At 65.2% G+C, this 16079-nt stretch overlaps 1 protein-coding gene across 1 annotated transcript; it reads left to right on the forward strand.

Moving 5' to 3' along the window:
* The first annotated feature begins 5897 nt into the window (after positions 1-5897).
* RSPO4 (R-spondin 4) lies at positions 5898-13581 on the forward strand. The gene is made up of 5 exons (XM_075166111.1): positions 5898-5976; positions 9456-9644; positions 9971-10114; positions 10209-10394; positions 13508-13581. The coding sequence occupies exons 1-5, from the start codon at positions 5898-5900 to the stop codon at positions 13579-13581; spliced, it is 672 nt and encodes a 223-aa protein (XP_075022212.1).
* Positions 13582-16079: the final 2498 nt, after the last annotated feature.

The following is a 16079-nucleotide window of genomic DNA, read 5'->3' on the forward strand; positions in this document are numbered from 1 at the left end:
AAGCTTCCCCGAGCCCCTGCCGCGCACAGCCCAGGGGGAATCGCTGCAATGGGAGGAAGAGATTTCTGTGCAATTTTCCCCAAAGAACTGCCCTGCCTTTTACTTTTAGTTTCACCTCCCGTCGTCTCTCCCCAGGACACTCGTGGTGCTGTGGAGTGGGAAGTTGGGTTTATGGCCTGGCTCGACGTGGGCGACCTCTTGCCATCGTGTTTGCTCTTATTTTGTCCATCCAGCTCAGCTGCTCCTCAGCGGACAAGTAGAGATGGCAGAGTTTCAGTGGCACATGTGGGATGGAGATTGATGTCAGCTGCGAGGATGGCACTCGGTGCGAGCCCTTGCCCGCGGGGATGCTGGGGCTGGGGGGGCTTTCTGCAGAGACCCTGCCCCGATGCCCGCCCGCTGCTGGGGAGGAGTTGCATAAAACCTTCAGCAACCCCCAACCTTCACATCCATCTCCTTCTTTCGCCTTCTTGGTGAATACCAAGGTCTAAGTGCGATGGCTCATGCAGCAAGCGAGCGCATCCTCCCTCCTCCCAGGGCTCGCCCCATCCCACCATCCCCATCTCCCGGCTACCTGCGAGCGCTGCCCAAATGCCACCTCTCCCTGGGAAATCCCGGCTCCACCATAACCACCGGCCCCATTACAGCAGATGAGCCCCAGTGCCGGGGTGATGCCCGTCGGTGCCGGCCGGCGCCGAGCCCGTCCCGCGTGAGCCGCTGTGGTGTTTTTCCCGCTCTGACAGCTGTACGGAAATTGGAAGGCGACGCTGACATGTGTCAACAATAACCAGTGAACAAGCGCCGACGGCGGCGGCTGTCCCCACCACCTAGAGGAGGCTGGCCACTCTTGGCTGAAATCACGACAAATTGCGGCTGGGAAGCAGGAGTATTGTTTCAATTATTTCCATTATATAAAGTCAAGCCATTTAATATATTCTGCCTCAAAGGGGCTCAACTAAAGAGATAAAATAAACACTGGAAATCTGCTCCGCTGGCACGGATGAGGAATTCGGTTTCGACACCAAACCTTCCCTCCCACCTCGCCGCTCGCCTTCCCTTTCCTCCTCCCAGCTCCCTCTCCCCTCCTGCTGCCCCTCACCCTTCGGCGCCGCTCGACACCAATTCTGTCTTTGGGATTTGCTTCTGTTTTGGCAGCCGGAGCGCTCGGAGCCTGCACAGCCGCACCGGCGGCCGGGGCCGGAGCCGAGCCGGAGGAGCCGTGCTGGCGGGATGGGAGCAGGAGCTCCAGTGCTCTCTCTGGGATGAAGGATTTGATTTCAGGCAAACCTGAAACTTCTCGGGGTGCTGCATCCCCCCGAGAGCAGCGGGACCGGTGGGTGGCACAGACCCAGGGCCAGCTGCAGCGTGGCAGGAGGAGGAGGAGGAGAGCAAGCGTGCCGCAAGCGTGCCGCCGGCGGCTCGGCGTGCTTGGCTGACGCCAGTGCTGAAGTCAGCCACCTTCACGCCATCCTCCCGGCCTCGAGAGCCAACGGCACCGAGGGGCCTCACCGGCTCTGTGTGCCGGTACGGGAGGCGGCGAGAGGGGCTGCCGGGCAGGCTGGAGCTGCCTCCCGCCGCGCAGAGCCCAGCTGCTCCCACCAGCTCCAGCCAAGCGGGAGCTGCTTCCCATTACGACTCCCCACGGCACCAGCCTCGCCGGAGCTCTCTTCCCTCCCAGGGCTGTGCTGGCCCAGGTGTTCCCAATGTGCCGGCGCGGGGAGGAGCGCCCAGCCGCACCAGGCTCCTGCACGGGCAGTAAATCTGCAGTTTGGCCTTTCCCAGCAGGTTTCCCTGCGCATCTGCTGAGCTCCGAGCTCTGCCTCCCCCGGAGCGGGGTTCATGGGCAGTGCCACCGCTGGGGACCCAGGTGACAGAGGTGGCCGTGCTGCGGGATGTCTGGCGAGGGCCGCGGGGCGGTGTTAGGTGGATCCGGCATTTCGTAAGTGCGGGGGAAAAGGCCTCTGCCGAGCTGGCGCAGGGAGCCGCTGTGACTTTCCATTCCTGTGGGAAGTGGGCTGCCACCGTCCAAGCATCTGGGCTTGTTATGATGGGAGAGGAATGCCAAATATTTTTCTTCCTTATCCACTACCATCCGCTCAAACCGTCCCCTGATCAAACCCACATTCATCACCCGGGCTGCACAAGGACCCCTGCTCTGGAGAAGATATCCCTCCCGGCAGCCGCTCCCGCCCTCACGGCTGCGGGAAGCTCATTGCACCTGGGGAGAAAACCCTGCCTTCGGCCGGGGGTCCCTCCATCCCGCTGCCCCTTGCAGTCTCCTTCCCCCGCTGCCAGCCAGCTCCAGCCGTTTCATTTTCACTTTGCTGCCTTGGCCAGGAGCATCCCTGGCGCCAGCATCCCCGTGCCAGCATCCCCGTGCCAGCATCCCCGTGCCAGCATCCCTGATGCCAGCATCCCTGTGCCAGCATCCCTGTGCCAGCACGCTTTGTGCCAGCATCCCTGCCTGACCTGTGGCCCCGGCGGGACCGTGCTATCCCCTCTGAAGCCCCACGCACCCTGAAAACGGCGCCTGGGGTGGTGTCATGGGTGCGTGCCCCGGGGCGCTGGCCATGCCGGGAAGCAGGCGGTGCTGCCTTGGAGGGTCACCAAGATTTTTCCAAAGATGAAAGCATGCTCAAGTGTCAAACAAACTTTCCAAATTATCTTCCTGGACACTTTCTCCCTTTGGAAGACGGAGGAGGAACATTTCATTCCCTCTGCGCTGGCGTGGAGCGGGGCTGCGTGAGGGAGCCGGGAGCTGCCAGCGGCGCCCACAGGCTCAGCCTTGCTTCTCCCCGGCATCACCCATGAGTCACCGTGGTTGCACCCCCGGCCCCCCGCAGCCCCCCAAAACGCCTCCAGGCACAACAGAGGGGTAACAGGCGCCTGATTAATCAGCAGACAACACATCATCCCTTCCCACTGCAATTTTCAGAGGAGTAGTCATAAATAGCCAAATTAAGGCAAATGAGAGGATTTCTCTGCTCCATCGGGGACACCCGGCACCCACCGGCAGGGACCTGGGACCGGCAACTCTGCTGGCCTTGGCAAAGCCTCTGTGCTATTGCACAGCCCAGCGATGAGCTGAGCAAATTGCCACGTGCCGTCCCCGAGGACCCAGTGCTAATGAGAGCCACCTAATTAGCGCGCTCCTCCTGCAAGGGGGTTTACCCTGGCAGAGCTCACTCCGACATCCGCTCGCCTGTGCCAGCAGCCGGAGAGCGTGACCAGGGACGAGGCTCTTCCCTGGCCCTTGCACAGCATTTTCCTTCCAGGTCTGGACAATGAAAATTCCCAATCAGCTCCTGGGGAGCCGGGCTGGCCCCGCTGCAGCGCAAGGAGCTACCGTGAGCCCTGCCAGGGTGCCAGCCCAGCCGGGCACCCACGGCCATGGCAATCCATCACCGGCAGCACCCGCGAGCACTAGGGCAGCTGCCTGCAGCCATGCTTCAGAGACAGTCAAGTATCTCCGCCGCCATTCCCATATCCATATTTTTCTCAGCTCCCGTGCCGAGATGGTGCCACCATGCCCGTGCCCACACGGACCCCCAGCCCATGCAGATCCACGATGGGGACGCCATGCTGCGGGCTTGGTTGTTTATGGAAAGTAAGGCTGAGCCAGATGCTGAAAACCTGCATTTTATGGGTAATTTTTCAATTTATCACATATTGGCATTAGAAAAAAAACTAAAGCGATCCCAACCGTTGTTACTCCTGGTTTCCTATGGTGAAGCCCAAGGGGTCTGAAATGGCTCCTCTAGTTGTCTGAATCATTAACTCTTCCGGAATGAAACGCCGTGGTGCCGGATGGGAGCGGCGGGGAGAGATGTTCAGGGAGGCTGGCGGGAGAGGGGGAGCCGGAGGGGGAAACTTGTGGGGGTAGAGAGGAGGGTAACACCGATGTGCTTTTCCTGGGCACGGTTGGATGCCCCAGGACACTGATGGACACATCCACTGCAGCCCCGCAGTGCAATGAGTTTGCTGGTGCTCAGCGGTTCCCCCAACCCATTTGTTCCTCCCAGGTAAAGCAGGCCCAGAGCATCCCAGGTGGGAATGAGCCCAGTCTGGCTGGCCTCAGACTTGTCTGCAGGAGCAAATCCCAGTAAAATCGGTGCACCCCGCAAGAGTGAAGCAGACAGAAACTCTCCCTTGGTTGACTGGAAGCCATCAGGACCGAGGTCCACCGAGGCCCAAACCCAAACCTCTCCGTGGAGCGAGCGGGGACGCAGCGTGCTGGCATAGCCCCCTGAGCACAGCTCAAGAAATGCTGGGTTTTCCCCCAAAAGATGGGAGCCAATTCTTGGCCCTTTTATTTCCCTGTGCCCCGCAGCCGGCTGGGGTGTGGGATGGGCAGGCGGGTCAGCATCATTCCCGGGGGTGCTCAGAGGGCAAGCGGGGTCCTGTGTGCCCAAGAAGCCCGCTCTGTGCCCCCTCCGGGGCGAGGAGAGGGGCACAGCGTGCTGGTTTCCACTTGCTGATGCCGGGGGTGGGTGCGCTGCTGAGGGCGGTTGTCGGGGCTGTCCCTGGTGGGCAGTGGCCGGGGAGGTCACCAGGCTGCTCCAGGGCACGGAGCACGGCACGGTGCCGGTACGATGGGGTGAGCACATGGAGCTCCCAGGACGGGGACCCGCAGTGCTGGCACCCGTGGCTCACCTGCGGGTACCTGGCGAGCCAGGTTTGGCAGCCGAGCCCCTTCCCCCTCCTGTCCCGCACCCCCCTCCGGGCACACCGAGAGCCCCCGGGGTGCGTTTTGGGGAGCGCTGCATTGGGCGAAGGGTGTGGGCGGCCGCGTGGGAGCCGGGAACAGCTCAGTGCGGCTCAGCTCAGCTCAGCTGAGCTTGGCTCAGCGCAGCTCAGCTTAGCGTGGCGTGACTCAGTTCGGCACAGCTCGGCTCGGCTCAGCTCAGCTCGGCTCGGCTCAGCTCAGCTCGGCTCGGCTCAGCGCAGCTCGGCTCGGCTCAGCTCAGCTCGGCTTGACTCAGCGCAGCTCGGCTCGGTTCAGCGCAGCTCGGCTCAGCTCAGCTCGGCTCGACTCGGCTCAGCTCGGCTCGGCTCAGCGCAGCTCGGCTCGGCTCAGCGCAGCTCGGCTCAGCTCAGCTCGGCTCGGTTCGGCTCGGCTCAGCGCAGCTCCCGCAGCTCGGAGGGAGGCGAGTTACGAGGCGCTCGGAAAATCAGAGTCAGCTGCAACCCTGGGGACAGCGAGGGCAGATCCACAGCCGCCGCCGGAGCTGCCGGAGACCCACCACGGCCCCCAGCCGGCCGGCCTGCCCGGGGGCTCAGCGCTGCCCGGGGGCTCAGCCCTGCCCGGGGGCCGCCGCCGGCTCCCCCAGCCGTGCCGGGGCTGCCGGGGCCGGGAGCGGGGGGCTGAGCCCGGGGGGGGCTGGCGCAGGCAGCGTCACCCGCCTGGCTCCACCCCCCCCAAATCGCAGGGGGCTTCGCCGTGACCCCGGTGCTGGGATGGCAGCGGGACAGTCGGACCGCGGCGGGACAGCGGGACGGTTCCCAGCCGAGGTGGCGGCTGGAGCGCTCCAGCCAATTTGTTTGCGAGTCGCTTTGTTGCTGCTGGGGGATTTTTTTTATTATTATTATTTTGAAGAGGGGGGGTGAGGAGAGGGGGCTGGCACCGGCTATAAAGGCAGAGCTCCCCGGAGCAGCCGGCACTTCCCCGCCACCATGAGCGTTCCCCTGGCCTGACAGCCCCTGCCTCCCCGGGGCTCGCCGGCTCATGCCACCTTAAAGCGTGGCTGCGTGCCTGCGGCAGCGCCGGGCTGGGATGGTGTGAGCCCAGAGCCGCTCTCCTCCCTCCCACCGCCCCTCGGCTGGCTCTGGCAGGAGACGAGCCCACCAGCCGCTTGGATGATTTGATTTCTTCCCTGCCCGAAATTACTCCTGCCCAGATGCTGTGGATAATATTCATGTTGCTGTTATTCATCAGCTCCATGGAAATGCTCACGCAGAACCGATGGAAGAAGCAAGGTACGGTGCGCGCGGCCGGCTCGTCCCGCTCAGGTACCGCGGGGCGGCTCGGGGACGTGGGGCTGCCGGCCCCTGCCTCCCCTGCCAGCACCGGAACCGCTGCATGGAGCGGGCAGGAGGTGTGAAACGGGGCTGATCTACACCTGGGGCTGGAAGGAGCTGGGAACCAGCGTCCTCCCGACCCGCTCCCTCGGGCCCCCTTGGAGACCGGCTGCGTTCCCCTCTCGGTGCACGGGGCTGGCTCAGGGTAGGTGTGTGGAGAAGGCAATGCGCAGCCCCATGGCATTGCCTGCCCGATGCCAGCCCTGCCCTCAGGGCTGGCAGGGGACAGGGGGACGTTGGCTGGCATGGGCACCAGCTTTGCAAACCCCAGGAGAGCCAGGCACAGTGGGGGTAGTGCAGAACGGGCTGATTTTCCAATATTTCCCTTCTCTGCTTAATGCATTAAGTGCGTGGGGAGTAAAACCTCCTGGAAGGACGCTCAGAGCCGCTGCAGGCACTGACTGTCCCCCTGCCCTGTCCTTCCCCCGAGCAGAGGCACCAGCCAAGCCGCTGCTTGGTGCCAGGGCACAGGGCAGGGCGTGCGCCGGGGCTGTGCCAAGGTACGTGCACCCTCCATTGGGCACCGGCTCGTGTCCCCTTGCCAGGCAGTGCCGTGGGGAGCGGGGCCAGGGCTGACGCTCGGCTCTGTGCCAGGAGCAGGTCAGGTTTTTTGGCATGTGCCAGGGTAGGGACAGGACCTGGAGGACCGGGACTCTCGGGGTCCAGGGCTGGAGCCCGGACAGCTTTCCCTGCGGCTGTTGCATGTTAAAGACGTGCAGAGTCAGCGGGCACGTGTGATTATGAGGGTGGCCAGGCTGGCAGCCGAAACGCCTCTGATTGGAAACGGCTTGGCACCAAGAGGGGCTCAGGGTGCCGCGGGGCCAGCTCTCCGGCTGCCGGCACTTGATGCCGAGCGGCCTGATGCTATGGGATGCGCAGGGGCCTCAGGTCCTGGCGGCACCCAGGGGTCTGGTCTTGGCTCCCTGCCTTGAACACGTGTTGTCTCCCCCTGTATAACCAGTGCAGAAGGGCAGGCGAGGTCTCGGGGGGCCGGGAGCCAAGAGGGATGCTGCAGGACCCCACAGCCGCCCCACTGCTGCCAGGAGATGCCTACAGCCATGCCCTGCTGCCACGGAGGGATGGTCTGGGCAGCCCTGTGCCCAGGAGCCTCCCGGTGCCCGCAGAGCCCATGGCGGCAGAGCTGGGCTCGGGGCAGGCAGCGATGGGTGATGCCTCATTGATGTCCGGCACAGCCCAGGCAGGGAGCACCCACCTGGGCAGCCCGGTATCCCGTGTGCCCCCCAATCTCAGCTCAGCCCTGCACCCCGGGTCTGCAATCGCTGCTGGGCAGGGGGAGACGAACCCACCAGCTGTCCCTAAGTTCCCTGGTCCCATGGTTTCGGTGTGAGCCACGTCCCGTTGTGCGGCACAGCCCTCCGCCAGCTCTGCAGCAGCTCCCCGGCGTTGCTCCCGGCAGCAGAGGCGCGTGCCGGCAGCCCTGCCGTGCCGGCAGCCCCGAGGCTCACGGGGTGCAGGAGCGGAACCCGGCCAGCCGAGCCTTCCCCCGACTCCACACCACGGGGCTATTTTTAAAGCTGGTGACGGGAATGAGGCCCCGGAGCCTGCGCAGGGTCCCCACCTTCCCTGCCGCAGATGGGGGCTGGAGGGAGAGAGGCAAAAAAAAAAAAAATCATCAAAAAGAATTAGGGAAGGGAAAAAGGCTCGTAAATCCCTGGGTCTCCAGGGAAGCTGCTCCAGCTGCAGCCAGGAACACAAATGTTGTCAGCATTTGGTAAATATGTAACGGAGACCATAACAACTTAATGGATCCAAGGTGCTTCGTTAGCGTGCTCCCAGCAGACGCAGCTCTAACAAAGGCTCCCGGCCGCGCCACACCATGCTGCCATCCAAACCCCTGTGCCCCAGCGAGGGGACTGGGACGAGCCAGCCTGGGGACAGCTACATGGCACCGCTGTACCAGGGACCAGCCTGCACCAGGGAATGTTGTGCCGGGGACCAGCACACAGGGCTGCGAGGCATCGTCTGCCAGCTTCTCCTCCAGCTTCCCCAGCACCAACCTCTGCTTTCCACCAGCCCCTCTGCCCCGGCCGCCGCAGCCGTGGGACCCTGCTGCTGTCAGCTCCTGGGGATCACAGAGGATCAGTGCCAGGGATCGCTCCCGGGGCTGAAACCTGTGTCCGTGCTGGGCAGCACCCAGCACAGCGGCTCGTTTGGCTCGCCCTCGCCCGCTCGGCTGTGCGGGGACTGGAGCTGCTCTGGGACAGGTCCCTCCCGGCGCCTGCCAGGGCTCGGACCTGGGGGTCCGCATCAGCTCCCGCCTGTCCCAACCGCAGGCGCTGGGCTCTGCTCTCACCAGGGCCGCTGCCTCCTTAGGCCTTCGCTACATCCAAAAAACCATCTTAAGGCTCTAAGATCTGCTGGCAGGTGCAGCCCGGGGCCCGAGCACTCAGCGCCGGCGCTGCTGGCACTGTCACCCCTGCGCAACACGAGCCTTTGCTCAGAAGCGCCCGGGAGAGCCCGCGGTGCCAGAGCCAAGCAAACGCTTCCCAACACAGCCGGGCACAGCAGAGGCATCGGCTGCCTGCGCGCAGGAGCTTGGTGGCCCCTTACGGAGATGCCCAGCCAGCCTCAGGGTGTAAAAAGACACTGGGCATGGGTGGTAGCTCCCAGTGCTCGGGGCTCAGCTACCAGCTCCCAAAGTGCCCCTGTGCCAGGAGCATTTCTCCGGGCTGCATTTCTCTGGGCGCAGGGAGCTGGCTTGGGGAGGAGCCGCAGTGGGCAGGGTCTCCGCAGGCTGACGGGGGCTGGCACCCCATTCTTGCCCCTGGGAGCAGAGCCCACCTCGGGGCTGGCTGCCATCACCCAGGTCGGGAGCACTGCAAAGGCAGCCAGGGAGGCAGCGGAGGCTTTTGAGCAACCAGAGAGATCCTCATCTCAGCTCCCCTTGAGCATTTCCAAAATGCTCTTTGTCCCCTGACACTTAACAGGCATCAAGTAATTAATCCAGGTCAGAGCATATTCCTACCTGCTGACCGAGCTGTTGTTTAACTCGTGTTAGGATGCTTCCCGTGGGTCGGGCACGGCTGGCGTAGGGACAAGGCTCAGGCTGGCACCCTTGGGCAGAGCTGGGCGTGGGGCGAACCCTCAGCCCTGGACCTTGGGGTGATGGAGGCAGTGATGCCCGAGCTGAGTGCAGCGGGGAGTGATGGCTCTGCGCATCCCCCAGCTGCCAGCCCGGAAAGAGGGGGGGATTTGGGGAGTGGGGGGGGGGGGGCGTCTGCAGGGAGATGGGACAGTGCTGTCACCCCCGCGGGTCAGAGAGGGCCTGCCATGGGGTTGGGACCCTCCCTAGAGCCTCGGCCGTGCACGTGTACCGCAGCCGTGCCGCAGCCCCTCTCCATCGTTCGTCCCCGCAGCGAGTGCCGGCCTGCTGGAGAACTGCACGGGCTGCGTCCTGTGCTCGGAGGACAACGGCTGCATCACCTGCCACCACCGGCTCTTCCTGCTCATCTGGAGGGACGGCATCCGCCAGTACGGGATGTGCGTCCACACCTGCCCTCCCGGCTACTTCGGCGTGCGGGGTCTGGAGGTCAACAGATGCACAAGTACGTCCTGCGCCAGCCGGGGCCCCCCGGCTCCTCCCAGTGCCCCCACCTCCGCTCGCCGCCCTGCGGGTCCCAGTGCCGCGGGAAGGGCGATGGCTGCGTTTCCCGCAGCATCCCTGGCGGCACGGAGCCAGTGGCAGCGGCGAGAGCCGGGGGCAGCCGGGCCGTGGGGCTTCCTCCCCTTTTCCCCTGCCCAGAGCTGCAGCCCAGACCCCACAGGTTTGCAAAGGGCTTTGGGTCCCCAGTGGGTACCAGGGCTGCTGGCTCCAGGCTCGCCGCATGCTGGCCCCCGGGCTGGCCCGGCTGACAGCCCTCCTTCCCGGCAGAGTGCAGGTCGCCCAGCTGCGAGAGCTGCTTCAGCAGAGACTTCTGCATGAAGTGCAAAGACAAGTTTTACTTGCACAAGGGCCAGTGCTTTCGGCAGTGCCCCCCCAGCACCGCGGCGCAGCCCGGCACCCGCGAGTGCCAAGGTAAGCAGCACCCACACCCCATGCCCGTGGTCCCTGGGGACATGCCTGGTGCTGCATGGTTACCGTCCCCCCCCTGCACCCCTGTCCCCCGCAGAGACGTGCGAGCCGGGGCCCTGGAGCAAGTGGAGCGCCTGCACCCACGAGGGCCGGACCTGCGGCTGCAAGTGGGGTGTGGAGACGCGGGTCCGGGAGGTGCCGGGGGCCGCCCGGGAGGAGGGGGCCGCCTGCCCCGCGCTGCTGGAGACGAGGAAGTGCCGCATGAGGAAGCACTGCCCGGGAGGTGAGCACCGCACCGCCTGCCGCCCCCCGGCCCCGGGGGTGCCTTCGTGCCCCTCCAAAGCGAGCCCCAAGGCGTGCCATGGGAGGGGGGCGGTGGCGGCAGTCCGGCAGTGGCCGGCAAGCCTGGCTGTCATCTCTCAAGCATTTTGAGGCCGGTGGCTGTAACTGTGCAGTTCTGGAGAAAGCCGCCGTCTCAGGCACATGTGCTGAGCAGCTCCGGCGCTGGCGCTGGCACTGGCTGCGGGGCTGGCGGGGACTCCCGCGGGCAGCGCGCCGGGCTGGCTGCTCCCACCCGACAGCCCCTGAGACTGCCTGGGACCAGCCGGCGTCCCCTTCCACCGCCGGGCTGGGACGGGCGCTGGCGTGAGCCGCCGCGGCGGGACGAGGCTGCCGAGCTCTGGCTCCCGTCCTGCCGCGCTTGCAAGGGGAAAGGCATGGCCGGGGCTTTCTGCCTCCCAGTTGTGAATAACAAGGGTTGAGACCCGCGGGGGAGGTTCCTGCAAAAACCTCCAAGCCCCCAAAATACCATCAGTGCTCGTGGAGCTGGAGGGCATCACCCAGGGGATTTCTGATGGCCAAAGCTTTGGGAGACATCCCCAGGGCAGGGTCCTCCTCCATAGCTCGCCCGGCCAGATGTTTGCCTCTGCCCCTGCGCCTCCTCCCATCGCGGCCCCCGGCTGGGGGCTCCCTGGCGCGGGGGTCCCCGCCGCCTCTCGCAGCGCCCACACCTGGCGCGGGATCCGGCCGGGCGGTGCGGGCGCAGGCGCGTGGCTGGCGATGGGAACCAGGAGGCGGCTGATGTCATTTTTGGATGCAACCAGCTGGACCAAAGCTGTTCTAATAAATCTCCACTTAATAACTGGCAGAAAGGAGGATTGCATGAGATAACGATCTGTAGGGCCTGAGCTGCCGGCCCCAGCAGTGCAGAGGTTTGCAGTTCGGAGCTGTGGGCTTGCTGTGTGCCGTGGGACGCGCCGGCCAGCACTGCCAGCGTGGCGGGGGCCAAGGGTGGCGGAGGAAAGGACTGCAAGGGGGGGAAGAGAAAAAGGATGGAGAAAGGGGGGGCAATAATAGAAGGCGTGTGTGCTGGGGCTGGGGCCGCGGAGCCAGGAGAGCGGCTTCGTCTCAGCACCATCAATCATAAATAATATTTTCCTGCTGACAGCACGGAGGAGCTGACTTCCATCCCAGCCTGGGCCCCGACTCACAGCTTCGAGGTGCCACGTGGCATCGATTTCAGGGATGTTCCCCTCCCTGCTGGGCTATGCCAGCTCTGGACCCGGAGAGCTGGTGACAGTTTGATGTGGCAAGTTTGGCGTGGCAGGACAGGCTGCTCCGGAGCACGGTGTCCTGCAGCACCGTGCCTGTGCCCAGCCCTGCCTGGCACACAGCGGGTCCTGGTGACAGGGACCACAGTGCCGGCACTTTGGAAGTGCCCCGTCTCCTGGGGTGACTGGGAAGGCAACAGCACCTCGGCGAAGCGCTCGGCCTCCCGGCTCTGCCTAGGCACCCGCTCCTGCGCGCCGGATGGCCCCTGCTCCTGAGGCCACGGCTCAAGGCTGCTGGCTGGGATCAGCTTCAGAGCCGAGTCTGGCCCCGAGAAGGCAGTGGGAAATCCCTTCAGTGCCCCACGAGCAGCCCCCGCTGCTTGCTGCCCTGGCCGGGCGGGCAGGAGAGGGCAGCCCCTCCGTGTCTGGCAGCCCGGCCTGGCCGCCGGCTCCCGGGCAGGCTGCTCGGCGTCCCCGCCGCGGCGGAGCGCGCATCTGCCCTCGCTCCCAGGCTCCTGCCCCCCCGGCCAAGTGCTGGGTTATGGGATCCAGATGCTGGAGGAGGACGGCGAGTTCACTTGATGCAGCCGAGACACCCCCAGCCCGGGCGAGCCGGGGAAGGCAGCGGGACCCGACCGTGTGATGAGAGATTTGTGCCACCACTTCTGAGCCATCCCCGGGCAGCTGGAAGGGAGAAGCATCTGCGCTTGGCCGAGGCACAAAACCCCTCACGCTGCTGTAAATCTGCCTTGTGTGTCTGCCGCGCTCTCCAGACGCTTGGTGTTCGTGCTGTGCCCTCTCCTTTGTGGGTGGCAACTGTCTGGGAGATCAGAGCCGAAAAACAGAGCCGGGCAGGAAGAGAGCTGGAGCCCTCGGAAAGGATCGGTGACAACAGCGCCGGCCGGTCGCGGTTCCCGTGCCCCTCACGCGGGGATGTGCCGGGAGAGCGGCACCAGACCCCCCTGTGTTGCCCGGCTCAGGGTCAGGAGAGTGCGTGGTGGGCACAGGGGGGAAGGAGAGGGGAAGCTGCCCGGTTTTTGGGCAGCCGTTCCGCTCCCCAGCATGGGCTCCCCTTCCCGTCGGAGCCCCCAGCACGGCGGGGCTTATCCTGCATCCCTGTTTGCTTTCGTGTCTCAGCACCGACACCTCGGCCAGCTGGAGGGTGCTCGGGGTAGCTCCTTGGGACACGCAGAGATTTGGGTCCCGATGGCCTGACTGCGCAGCGCCGAGTCCCTGGCAGGCTGTCAGCAGGTCGGCTTTACCGGGACGTGGCCGGGCTCCGCCGGCACGTGGGTCGTGCCACGTGGACAGGGAGCCTCCGCGCGGGGAGGGCATCCCCAGGGAGATCATTAGCACCTATGCATGGATGCACCCTGAGGCCACCCTGCTTCCCACCTCGCCCAAACCCTCCTGGGGGCCAGCTGGGTCCTGTGCAAGCCCGCGATGGTGGGCAGCACCCTCTTCTCCAGAGGGGAGGCACAGCCCTGCACCGCGGCAGAGCCGGGCATGGCCACGGCATCAATTTGGGGCGTTGGTGCAGCCGCCATCCTGCTCCGACATCCCCAGTCCCTGCTCAGAGAGAAGTTGGGGTCTCTCTGGGTTTGGTTGAGCTGGTCCCAGCCCATTCCTGGAGATTTTGAGGGTATCAGGACTTAGGGTCTGGCCATGCTGCTGTTTGGAGAGGGCTCTGGGGTCCCCCAAATTGGGAAGAGGGTCCTTTGCTAACACCCGAGGAAGGATGCGGGATCCAGGGACACCCTCTGTATCCCATGGATGGGGCTCGGGCCGGATCCTGCTGCCTGGCCGGCGAGTGAGCCCTCCTTTTCTCCTCCTTTTTCTGTTCCAGAGAAAACCGAACCCAAAAATAAAGGCAAAAAGCGACAGAAGAAGCCGAAGACAGAACCGCACACGGGTACCTAGCGGCACAGGCACAGAAGCCGGGGCAGCGAGGCGGGAGCCAGTCGGGAGCTCTCCGTGACGCCGGCCGGTGGCGCGGAGAGCTCCCGACCGGCTCCCGCCTCGCTGCCCCGGCCACGTCGCCCCTGTTTTTCCATCCACAAAAAAATTGCACAATTTTCTTCCCCCCCTCTCCCATTTTCTTTTGAGACAATTTATGGCCTGTAAAACATTTCCTTTTCAGAAAATCTAATTTGCAGTGTCCAAAGCAATGCCCTGGGGCTCGGGGAGGGGGTGGCTCCTTTATTTTTCTGTTTTTCCCTCTCCCCCAGCCTGCTCGGTCCCTTCCCTTGCTCCAGTCGGGTGCGATGGGGCTGGTCCCGGGGTTGGACCCCACTGATGAAGATGATGCCTGCTTGGGTACCATCCCCCAGGGCTGGGAGATGCCCTGTCCCCACGGGGTCCCGATTGCAGAGGGGTGCTGGGGTGCACAGCGCACCACTGAGCTGCTCCGGGTGCCGGATAAGGTCCCCCATCCTCAGCCATCGGCACGGAGGGCAGCGGGACCCCCAGGGCTGGGACCCTGCTGGGGACCATGCCATCGCTCACGGCAGCCCAACCTGGTACTCCGCATCCCCAATGGCACAACTGTGGGCCAAATCCTGCTGTCCTTGGGCTCGGAGGCCAGTGGGACCCCCAGGCTGGGAACCCTGCTGAGAACCGTGCCAGCCCAGTGCTCAGCATCCCCACCGGCACAACCATGGGCCGAATCCTGCCATCCTCAGTCTCACAGAAGGGCTGGAGGAGCTTGTCTCCCCAGCTGGATTTGGGCACAAGAATTTGGGGTGGCCGTGGCCACATTCGGTCTGGTCCAGGGGCACACACCATGCAACTGCAGCTGCCGGAGCGAGTGGGCAGGGGATGCTGCTGCCTCCTGCATCCCGCGGCCGGGATGCACTGCGAGCAGCCACCGCAGCCCCCTCCCAACCGCCACCCGCACGACGCGGGGGTGCTGAGCCCGGCCGTGTCAGTCTATCCCACCAAGCCGGCTGCCACGCTCATGTCGCCTGCAGAAATAAACGGTGTACGTCTGTGAGGCACCGAGGGTTGTATCAGCATATTTAACTTGTGTTTTGCTCAAATTGCTGCCCCAGCCGCAGGCATCTCTGTATCTGGGGGTTTCCCAGGGTCAGAGCCCCCCGTCCCTGCTCCGAGCGTGGGCAGGGGGAGGCCGGGTCTGGCAGTGGGGTGTCGGGGCCGTGGGGGCCGTGAGGGCTGCACAGACCCTTCAGGGCGAGAGCGCTGGGTGTCAGCATCGAGCCGGCCCCAGGAGCCATAGCAGCTCCTCCGTTCGCTTGATGTCAAATAAATGTATTAAACCTCCGGCACCCCTCTCGCCTCCCTGTTTTCCTCATTTCCACGAGGTGCTGCCGGAGGGGAGGGGGATGCTGGCTGTGGCCACGGCGTTACCCCTGCATCCCCCGGCCCCGCCGTGGCGGGAACGGGCGGTGGGCACGGCAGCCCAGCTCTGCGCCAGCTCGCGGCACTGCCAGGGGTGCGGGAGCAGCCGGGTCCCTCCGAGCCCCTCCAGCACACGGCCGGACCCAGACGCTGAAGCTGAGGGGAAAGGCAGCCACCGGCATCCCCCTCCATCCCATAACCTGTAGCCGCCTGCGCCCCGCAGCACGGCTTCCAGTGGGGGGCACCCGGCCCCCAGGCCCCGGGGCGTCTGGGGAAAGATTTTATTTTAAAGGTTTTATTTAAAGCATCACCAGCATCGCTCGGTGCCCGTCAGCGGCTGGAGCCAGCGGCAAGCAGCATCACCGGGATTGCTGCCCCGCAGGTATCGCGGGCTGGGCTCTGCCGCCGGGAAGCACCGAGGGGCTCGTCCGACCGGTTGCTAATTGCAGCGAGAGCACCGAGTCTCGCGGGGCCCCCGCGGCCGGGCCCAGCTGCGTAATCCGGTTGCTGCGAAGGCACAACGGCAGCACGCTGGCCCCGCGGCAGCTCCGGCATTTCCCTCGGGGGACGGAGCACCCCACTCACCGGGCAGCGCTGCTCCGTGCTGCAGACAGTGCTCCCTCCAGCTGCTCCAGCACCGGCGCTCACAGCATCCCCGGCCATCCCGCGGCGACCGGGATGGCAGCAGGGTCCCCTCCCTGGCCCCAGGGCTGTGCGAGCAGCCCGGCGTGCAGGGACACGTGCCCCCCGTGCTGGGGGAAAATCACCCTCTCCTGAGACGTGTGAGCATCCCCATGCCGGGGGAAGCGCGCTCTCCCGTGCCAGCCTGTCCCCACCACTGTGATTGTCCCCTCCCGGGGGGGGAACCAGCCTAGAACTAACCCAGCACGTGGTGACCCCCGGCTCTGGTGGGTGCCCATCACACACAGCCGTCTCAGCCCCCGGCGCACCCCCCGCTGGGATCCGGGCACCCCGAGCCCTGCGCAGGGTCTGGCCGGGTCCTGCCAAGCTCCGCCTGGGACGCAGCCCCCGCCCTGGTCCCCACAGGCTCATCCCGTGGC

This window comes from Calonectris borealis, chromosome 17 (genome assembly GCF_964195595.1).
Source record: "Calonectris borealis chromosome 17, bCalBor7.hap1.2, whole genome shotgun sequence".
Taxonomy (NCBI): domain Eukaryota; kingdom Metazoa; phylum Chordata; class Aves; order Procellariiformes; family Procellariidae; genus Calonectris; species Calonectris borealis.

Bases quoted from the DNA above. Each gene is read 5' to 3' on its own strand.
- RSPO4 (XM_075166111.1), top strand. From the start codon at position 5,898: ATGCTGTGGATAATATTCATGTTGCTGTTATTCATCAGCTCCATGGAA. The intron at 9,645-9,970 runs GTACGTCCTGCG...CCTTCCCGGCAG, and splicing joins GGAGGTCAACAGATGCACAA to AGTGCAGGTCGCCCAGCTGC. The intron at 10,115-10,208 runs GTAAGCAGCACC...TGTCCCCCGCAG, and splicing joins CGGCACCCGCGAGTGCCAAG to AGACGTGCGAGCCGGGGCCC.